At 38.1% G+C, this 10,163-nt stretch overlaps 1 protein-coding gene across 1 annotated transcript; it reads left to right on the top strand.

The window, feature by feature from the left end:
• The first annotated feature begins 491 nt into the window (after positions 1 to 491).
• On the top strand, positions 492 to 9,620 carry LOC149087850 (insulin-induced gene 2 protein-like). The gene is made up of 6 exons (XM_089242112.1): positions 492 to 710; positions 1,641 to 1,830; positions 4,489 to 4,613; positions 5,442 to 5,608; positions 6,010 to 6,109; positions 8,688 to 9,620. The coding sequence occupies exons 2-6, from the start codon at positions 1,647 to 1,649 to the stop codon at positions 8,721 to 8,723; spliced, it is 612 nt and encodes a 203-aa protein (XP_089098238.1). The 5' UTR covers positions 492 to 710; positions 1,641 to 1,646; the 3' UTR covers positions 8,724 to 9,620.
• The last annotated feature ends 543 nt before the right edge of the window (positions 9,621 to 10,163 follow it).

The following is a 10,163-nucleotide window of genomic DNA, read 5'->3' as shown; positions in this document are numbered from 1 at the left end:
TGGGCCCATGCGTTAAGACCACACTAGTATAACGTTGGGAAACTTCCCAAACTTTTCATTCCATCGTCGCTCTTTTTCAAAATTTTTTTTTCCTCAGCGTCCCCCATTTCAAGCCAACCCATAGGATCCTATACTAAATCCTATACCAAAGCTTCTACCGCCCTCCCCCCCTCCCGGACCATTCCATCTCCTACCGGGAGCGATATTACCCAGTTTGGGAAACACTGCTCTACATCCTAGGGATCCACGGGATGTGTGAAGATCCAGCGAAAAAACGATCAATGAGATTTGTTGTGCACGAATAAGTGCAAAGACCCGAAAGCAGACACACAAAGAACAAACAAAAACGGACGGGGGGGGGGGGAAACGATGACGTCAAAGCACGTGAAAGACAGCTCAGGTCCCAGTCGACCAATCAGATCGCTCACGCCGTTTTTACGTGAATCAGCTGATTCTGTACGGCTATCGCGATTGGTCGGCTTAGTATCACCAGTTCGTCGGCGGTTGTGTGAGCTGACAGCTATACAACAGCTGTGGCCTCTCGGTCACGTTTATAGAAATATTTATGCTTGATGAGAGCACTGATACATGGCCTCAAATCAATTCGGGAGCACCTCTGTTGTGTGAGCACTACTTATAATACCCATTCAAAGAATTCAGTCCGTCTCTTTCATTGAAGTTTCATCAGCGATCACATCTCTCATTAAGAGGTAATCCCTTTCTTTATTTCAATTAATTTTTTTACGTTATATTTCTATTCTAAATTCATTTCAAATGAAACTTTTTAGTTCTCACTGAAGGTGTAGGCAGGGCCATATATAACCCACCACACCAAATACTGGAGCGTGGGCCCCTAGGCTGGGATCTTTAAGGGTCCCTAAAAAATATACACTTATTTTTGCATAATAATAACCCTTTCAAGGGGTATCCAAGAAAAATCTGTCCAGGGGCCACGAGATCAGCGCCGTCTTAACGCATGGACCCACCCGTCACAAAAATGAAATCCGGTTGAAACTTTTTAGAGTTTACAAGGTAGGGCCTCAGAAAAACCACTTGGCCCGGGGCCCCCATGATGCTCTTACGACAGCCCTGCACGAGATGTCTCGCTACGGCCCTGCATGGGCCCTTCTGTAGTGAATTTATGGAATGAGAAAACAAAAAAAAAATTTTTATTGGAGCCTGTCAGCCCCCCACCCTACAGGGGGTTACTTGCTCTTTTAGTCAATCCCATGGACAAGGCTGTCGTAACTCTTAATGGCATCACAACCCTCAGGGGAAAGTGATTTTTTGGGCCCTTGTCCGGGGCTGTTTTGACAGCATCATGCTCGCCCCCCCCCCCCTTTTAGCTGAAAGTATCTGCTTGTAAATTTCTATGCTTTCTTCTTGAAAATTGTAGCGTTAAATCTCTCATCAACATTTCAAGAACATCAGAGTCCTGCCTAGGTAAGAGGGGATCCCTACAGGGTAAAGTTTTCATAAACTTTAGAGAAACTTAGATAAAACATTTTTTGAGAGGCTGTAGCCTCTCAAAAAATTTGTGTAATTTCATTATATAAGATGTTGGCAACGTGAAAGTAATTTATATTTGCAATCGGGCTAAACACGTGTGTGTGTGTGTCTCATTGATTTTGTCTTTGCAGTCGAATATGGTGGCAATCAAGAAGTTTTTCGTCCGAGGAATGGTTCTCTTTGGAATCGGTGCCTTGTTCTTAGTGGTTCTCAACATGCTGCGGATACAAAGGCCAGTTCCGGCTCTGCAGTTAGCTGAACTTATATTCGAGACGTTATATTCGAAGTGGTTGCTCATGATCATATGTGGTGCTGGATCAGGTAGTGCATATTTTATGAATATCCTTTCAGTGATGAAAGTGTATTATTTACTGAAAGCATTGCTCCATAGCATGTCAATAAGCATATTAAGGTAGAATGTATGGGGTTTAGAGTGGAAATACTTAGGTTGAGATAAGTAGTACTCCCAGGGTAGAAGCAGAGCCCAATTTCTGCATGGGCAACATGGGTGTTTGTCCAGGATCCTCATGTTTTAGGAGGACATTAAATTCATTATAGTATATATTTCACTCAAACTTTTATAAATTTTATTTGGTAAAATTTTGGAAAACCAAAATATTTTCCTTGTCCTTCTAAATCATGTCGTACTATTGCTCATTATTAATGATTTTTCGGGCTGCACGAATTTTGCCACCCTCCTCTCATTCTAGTCTAATTTCGTGACCATTCTTTCTTCCAATTCGCCACCCTGCTCTATAACCCGCTTGGCCTCCCTCAACTCCTGCAAGTATCCTGCTGTGTTTCTGAATCACTTTTTTGGTCACCCCCATGCTCACTCTTTCTTTTAGTCACTCACATGCTTGCACATTGTTTTGGTCACTCATGTTTGCACACACTCTAGGTTACTCTTTTGATTACTCACTGACATGGTTAATTGCTGTGTCACTTGTTTGATCATTTATACCTTTAACATGCTGTAGGCCATTCTTTTTGTAATTCACATGCTTGCACAAGCTCTAATTCCTTGCTATGTGGGTCATTGTTTTGCCATTCATAAGCTCGCATATGCTCTAGATCACTCTTTCGGTAATTGACATGCTTTCATACTCTCTAGTTCACTCTTTTCGTCATTTGCATGTCTGCACGTGTTATGGGTTTTTTTGTTATCAAATTATTAAAATTTATATTAACACACGAACCCAGGTTTGAACATACCATTTCTGCAAAAGTAGTCATGTTCTCAACAAATAAACAAGACAGTGAGCCAAGCTCGACATCACATAGATTTTTAATACAGAATTATTCTGAATCAAGGGGACCATTGAGGAAGAGAAAAAAAAAATAGTCTATTGCAAATATTACACGAAAAAGAAACAAATGGGCGATAGGATTTGAAAATAGCAGGGGGGGGGGGGTCTGCCTAGAATCTTGCCTCTGTTTGTATAAAAATGCATATATATATATATATGCAGTAGATTTGCAAGCCATTGATGCTTAAAGGAGCAACGAGTCCCACCCCCAAAGCAAAATGTGCGACGTATGTCGCAGAACAACCAGTGCTGTTGAAGAACAATCTGGAAGAATTTTAAGAATAGTGTAGAAAAACGCTATTATGTATATGCAAATTTTTACCGCAGGACATTTTCAGTCAGCTGAGAGCTCGTTGCAGAATGTTTTGCGATGTTGTTGCAGAACATCGCAAAACATTCTGCTTTGGGGAGTCCCACCTTCTCCTTATACAATTTACAGTTGATGATCATTTTTACAAACACGCATAGAGTTGATGAATAGTTCGTAAAATCAAAAATTCATAAGCAGGATAGATGATGAAAAAATTCGGAAAATCACTTATTTGTTTAACTTTGAGGCAAATAACTGTTTCTTCAAAAGTTTCCCATTGATTGGAATTTTTACCTCTTATTTCCCTCAGCCAAGCAACGTGTCGTTTCAAGCTCCAGAAATCTTGATTTTCTGAAATATTTTTATGATGGCAGAACAGCGCTGGATCCACTTGTCACAGAAAGAAACTTTTACTGATCTTTGATTAGAGTATTTGACGTACATTTGGAATCCCCTACATTTTGAGAATGTATGTCGTAGTAAAGAGTTTGCACATTAATTTATTTTTTCATTTACTGTCAAGCACAATCTTTTTGTTGAAATTGTGAAGAGGAAAGACTATAGCAGTATTTATCATGTTAATTTCTCAAGCCACCAGTTCATTTAGTCATAATGCACAAAGAATGAATTACTTTTGTTAAGGCAGTGTCACTTCATGGTCAACCCTGCAAACTATCAAATGAGGATTTTTATGTTGGGGATGATGAATTGGTGAACTCTTTAACCCCCCCCCCCCCCACCTCCTTTCTCTGTTTTCTCTTGAGGCATGTTGAACATCCGAATTGAAGTTTACTTTTAGTTACAACAAAGTTGAAGGCAGCTTTAAGAATAAAACAGAAAAAAAAAATAGCAGAAGGGAAGAACAAGTTCATAAAATATAGTGAACTTTAACATTATCTTTGTGGCATGCTGTTCGTAAAAAAAAGTGTGTTCATGAATTGGAGGTTTGTAAAATCGAGTGTCATCTGTAATATCTTCCTGTTTGGGGGGGGGCATCAAGCACCATTTCGCACTGCGCGGAATGATGTTGCATGTCATCCAATTCCCTTTTGATTTTTTTTTAATGCATAAATTTGAACAATGTTTTTAAATATTTCTTTGATTTAAAGCATAAATCAAGTTCCAAGTTTCTTAATTTTTTTTTTTTATTCCTCCATCTTATAAGAATTTCTAGCATATTTAACTTGGATTTTTAGTTTTTTTTTATTCTTTTTTTTGTCTTCGTTGAATTGTTGCAAAAGTTCAGATCTTCATAGCGATGCTATCAGCATTTTTTTTTTTTTTAAATAATATATGTATATTCCCGATAATTTAAAAATAATCAGTTTAACTGTAATTTTTATCATTTTCTTTTTGTAGCATTCATAGGCTTGACTTACCCTTGTATCGAAAATAAAGCCACTTATGGTCAGGAAGAAACTCGGGAGTGGTCGAAGGTACTTCGATGTGTGGCCATGTTTGTCGGCATAAATGAGGCTTGCATTGTATCCTTTTTCTGTTTCTTATTAATTTATGATCAAGTTGATAGAATCATTAATCACTTAATAATGTACAGTCCAATCATTTTTGTTACAGAATGGTGGGTTTTTTTTCCATGTACAGTTAAGTACACTTATAACATACACTCTGGATATAGCATACAATTTTGTAATGTCCGATTTTGGCCCATTCACTTCAGTGTATTTTTGCCTCTGTTATTACATACCCCACTCAAAACATACACCGTGGATATAGCATACCCGAAACACTGTCTTAACCTAGAAAATGATTCGGATATCGCAAAGAAAAACCTGGAAAAATGAAGCCAAAAAATTGACTTATTTGTGCAATATTTCATTGTATTCAGGTGATATCACGTGTTCTTTTACAGAAAGTCGTAGGAATTTTTTTTAATAACTAAAAATTTGGTCAAAATAATCACTTTCGGTACTAATAGATCGCTCTGTAATGAATCAGGGTGACCCCCAGTTACAGAATAGATAGCTTCTAAGAGTCAGAAATATGATTGAAAATAATGGTTTTGCCTGTACGCCCTTTGCTCCTACTAATTTGTCTTCCCCAACATTTTACTCTGGTTCATATATTGCTTCGGCTTGTTTCTTTCTCCAAGTCTGTGGAGGCTTGCATATAACTACTGCTTCCACTATGACTACTGATTTCATCATGCATGACTGAAAACATTTGCCAAGAAGAAAAAAAAAGCACCAAGTAGCGTGGTCATAATGGAAGAGTAGTACCATTAACTGTTTGTTGTAGGCTATATTGTGTTATTGAATGTATTCATGCAGATATTTCTTAACATAATTTTTTAGAAAATCGAATTCCCTAGCGATCTGCAACTGTTCTTATCATTGGCCATAATGTCGTTGGGTTTGTGGTGGTACTTTGATCGTACGTTTGTTGGCTTCTGCATGGGAGTATCAGTTTCTGTCCTCACTACCATGATCACTCAAATACTCGTTTCTCAAGGCATATGTGTGTAAGTGTTTGTAGTATTTTTTGAAAATTTTGGGGGGAATTTGGGGTTTTCAAACTGTGAGGCATGAAATCTTCCAGACAAGGCCGTAGCGGGGTGGGGGGGGACTCAGGGATCTGGTTTCTCCCTCCTACCCCCCCCCCAAAACAAAATTTCTAGCTACAGGCCCGCATCCAGATATGCAAAGCTTTTTTTTTACGATAAGTTTCTTTTTCTTAAAGCTCGATCATGATTAAAAATGCAGCATTAGATAATTAGCCGTTTTTCAAAGCTCTGGGGAAGCTGCTTCTGCAAAAAAGTTTGAAAACCCCTGTTCTAAGGGATAGAATTTTCATTTCTATTGTAAATAAGCTGTATAAAACACATTTTTGACAGAATGTGACTTTTATTCTCTTTTATCTCAGATATTCAGAACAGGAATTCTCATATGTGCGCTCATGGTTGCCTTCGGTGCTGTTTTCAGGAGGAATTACCATAGGAAACATTGGGAAACAGCTGGCTGCTGTGAGTAACAAGTAACTTTTTTTTTTCTTTTCATTGAATCAGGAAAAGGCTTAGATGTAATCCCAGTATACAGGGTGTCCTATAAGTGCTAGCACAGCCTTTATCTCATCAACCAACCATTGTAGAGGTATGATTCTAGTTTAAAAATTGCCCTGTACCAGTTTTGAGAGTGAAAATACAGTGTGTAACAAAATAAAGGAATCTAAATTTTTTTATGTTCCACCTGTGCTCTTTTCCAATTACAAAGTTCTTGCCCGGTCTTTCCCGATGCCAACAAAAAAATCCATGTTTCTGAGTGCAATATTCACAGATATTCAAATTCGAAAAAAGGCTGAAATTTGGGCAAGAACAGCGTTAAATACAGGTAAAACAGTTTTTCTGCATTTAAAGCTGTTCTTTATCAAATTTTCTCCATTTTCAAATTTGAATATCTGTGAATATTACACTTAGAATCGTGGAATTTGTGTTGTCGGCATCGGGAAAGACTGGGCAACATCTTTCTAATTGGAAGTTAGAGCACAGGAACCGTATAAAATTTTTAGATTTTATTTTGTTACACACTGTATTTTCACTTTCAAAACTGGTACAGGGTAATTTTTTAACACTTTTCGAGCATTTTTTAAATCGTACCTTTATGATGGATGGTTGAGGTAGAAGCTGTGCTATCATTTATAGGACACCCTGTATGTATGTAAGTGCCCAAGTGACACATTGCTATGATGCTGGTCGTCCACCATGAAGGTTTCTGTTTGAGATTCCAGGTTTGATCTGAAGAAGAATATAAGTAAAAATATATTTTCCCCAGTGACCTTGGGGTGATCACTGAGAGATGGTGGCTTCATTTCCAACTCAACTCATTAACGGCAGTAAATTGCAGTATAGCAATATGGCCAGAGTTGGTGTGTGGTAAAGTAGAACATGTATATAGGTAGGGCTTGACAAATCCCATGGCAACGAAAACAATGAGCGTTACCTGATTGTTGAGTTGAAGCCTGAGGTCAATGTAACATTTTCGGGATTCATTTTAGCATGTCCACAAACATTGAAAGAGATCAAGTCTTAGAAAAAAAAAAAAAAAAAAAAATTGCTGGCACTTAATTCTCTTTTTGATTTGTCAAGCCCTGTGTCAACTTTAATTACTTTGGTGATATAATTTAGGGACTTTATTAGGTACTTTTAACACCCCAATCAAACTTTCGCATGATGATCTGATCTCCATGTTAGGTTTATACTATTGCTTATCTTGTCCTAGAGCTCCTGAAACCCTAAGCTGGCTCATTCTATATTTGTGTGAATCATAATGTCAATATTATTGCTACAGCCATTAGCTGTTCCATGTTTTTTTAGCAAAGAGCTAGTTTTCTTTTCAAAGATGAATGGTGACAAGTCAGCTCAATATATTCCAGGCACCTTAATCTTGCATTGTTGAAATCATTGTGCAGTAATCTCCTTCACATAGTATGTGCCTGCGTATTTTGCTGACTTGAGGGATAAAATTCCTCATTGCAGATGCATCACTGTTTTATCCACGAGCGAAATATCTACACTTGAATGCTCTAGTTCATAAGCGTAATGTGCAAAGTTAATATTTTGCACCATTAATCATTCCACTAAGATATACACAAAACAAAAGATCTTCGGATTAACATTCTGGTAGTCAGTGAGATTGGTGCTGAAGTACTGCAGATGTTCCAGTCAAACGTGGATCCAAGGCAATGTGATGGGAGGGGGGGAATTATATAAGTTCAACTGATCGTCCCTTACTTTATAGGACTGACAAGTTTTTCCCATATTTATTTTGCTCTTGGAAAGGGTGGTTGTTTCCCTCACACCCCCCCCCCTCCCCCGAATCCATGCCTGAGCAAAAAGCAGACATCTTCAGCTACAAATGAAGCAGAGGCAGGCATCTTCATCCTTGAATAAAGCCTAGGCAGATGTCTTCAGCTGTATATGAAGTGGAGGCAGACATCTGCCTTGGCTTTATTCATAGATGAAAGATGTCTGTCTCTGCTCTATTTGTAGCTGAAAATGTCTGTCTTTTCTTCATTTGAATCTGAAGATGTCTGTTCTATTCACAGCTGAAGACATCCACCTTGGTTTTATTCACAGATGAAGATGTCTGTCTCCGCTCTATATGCCACTGAAGGCGTCTTCACCTGAGAATGAGCTGAGGCAGATATCTTTAGCTGTGAATGAAGCTGAGGCAAAGACATCTTCATCTGCGAATGGGGCAGGTGAATCCAGGACTATGTGTCAGAGAAGCGACTTATTGTGTTTGGGTATCGGATCATCCTTCTGTAAGGGACAAATTTTCCCCACATTATTCTGTTATTGGGAAGAGTGATCGCCCCTGTCTCCTTCCTCTGGATCCGTGCTTGGCTCCAGTACTCACATTATTCCATAGCACAAGGGCTGATCATCCCCAGAATGAATTCTCAAATAGAAATCTCTTATGTAAAGCCAAGCGCCTGAAACACATCTGACACCTGTGTCGGTAATGATATATATAACCACTTATAAAATCTTTACCTGTATATAGAAAAGTTAATCAGAAGTTTTTGCTTTTCCACTGTTTCAGAATGATGCAGTTTTAGATAAGAAACATGCAGAGTAAAAAAGAAAGAGTCTATGCACAGAACGGTCGTAGCAAGCACTACAGACGAGTAGATGATGCATTTGCATGTTCATAGCAACTGTATAGTCGAACAAAGAAAAGTATCTGGAAAATACTGCACTCGGGTGAGAGAATTTTAAAAAAAATATATATGGGTCGGTTTCCGAAGAAGATTCAGTTGTCACACGTCTGCTGTGTTAAAATTCATGAATGAAGTTTAACCTTTCTGCATGATTTTTTTTTCTTATTGTATGACACTATCTGAATGTATAACAAAACATGGATTTTGTTGTAACGCTCGCATCAGAGTGAGCTTATTACTGAGACAAATGAATTATCAGAGAAAAATAATAGTGTTCAATGTGGAAAGAGGAAACGTGTATTTTTATCCATCCATTTTTTTTATGAGATATATTTTTGTGTGCACTCTCTTGTTATAGTAGTCTTGGCATGTTTTTTTAGTAATAACAATAATTGTTTAGTATGGTTAGTACTAATAATAAAGGCAAAAACATGCCAAGTCCCCCTCCCCCTTTCTCGCCAAGGCCTCTATGACAGGAAAGTACCTGTAGTAATTATTTAAAGAAAGCAAAAATTCCCACCGTCTTAGTTTTTGTTAATTGTGAATCTTTCCTCTTATGGAATGTGTTTTGCAAGTGTAGAGAGATGTGCAATGCATACAGCCAATGAGAGATTCCAGAAGGACATAATACAAGGTGGTCACAAGTAACCTGACACTACTCAGACATATAAAGCACCCAGGGCCGCCCTTACCAGATGCTGAACCTGGTGGGAAAATAATTTAGATGCACCAAAGATGGTAAAGACCCTGTTTGCTTCAATTTTATGTGTATTGTGGGGAGATAGGAATCAGCAATTATTGTTTTAGAATGTACAGGAATGCTGAGAAACTATCCGTACAAAAAATTTTTAACGCGCAGTTGAATGTTATAATACTAAAATTAGCTGATTCTAACACTAAAGAAGTTCAGCCCTGAAGCTAAATTGAAAGCAATGGGAGGAAATACTTCCCGAAACTAATGGAAATTATGGAATTGGTGAAATTTTAAAATTAATTGGAAGAAATTTCTTTCATTAGTTCGGAATTTTCATTGGGGCTGGAACTAATAATTCCATAAATTTATGAAAATTCAGAACCAATGAAATTTCAGAATTGATGAAAGAAATAACGCTTGAATTAATGAAAGAAATAATTTAAGAATGTGTCTCCAATAATTTACCATGAATGCAGGGGCCTCGCAAAGTGCAACTGTATCTGCTACACACCCCCTAAGGGTGGTTCTATAGCCCCCCTCCCCCCTTCCATTCTGATGGAAGTGCAGGAAAACCTCTCTTTTGTGAGCACCGGCAGGACAAAAAATTTGCGTGCAAAAGAGGGGTGACCGTTAATCTGGTTTGAAATGCATGCTTTAATTATAC

Source organism: Pholcus phalangioides, unplaced genomic scaffold (genome assembly GCF_987345545.1).
Source record: "Pholcus phalangioides strain wild (caught in Gottingen) unplaced genomic scaffold, Ppha-v1.0 ptg000003l_1, whole genome shotgun sequence".
In the NCBI taxonomy this organism is placed as follows: domain Eukaryota; kingdom Metazoa; phylum Arthropoda; class Arachnida; order Araneae; family Pholcidae; genus Pholcus; species Pholcus phalangioides.
This window is presented reverse-complemented; position numbering and strand designations above follow the sequence as displayed.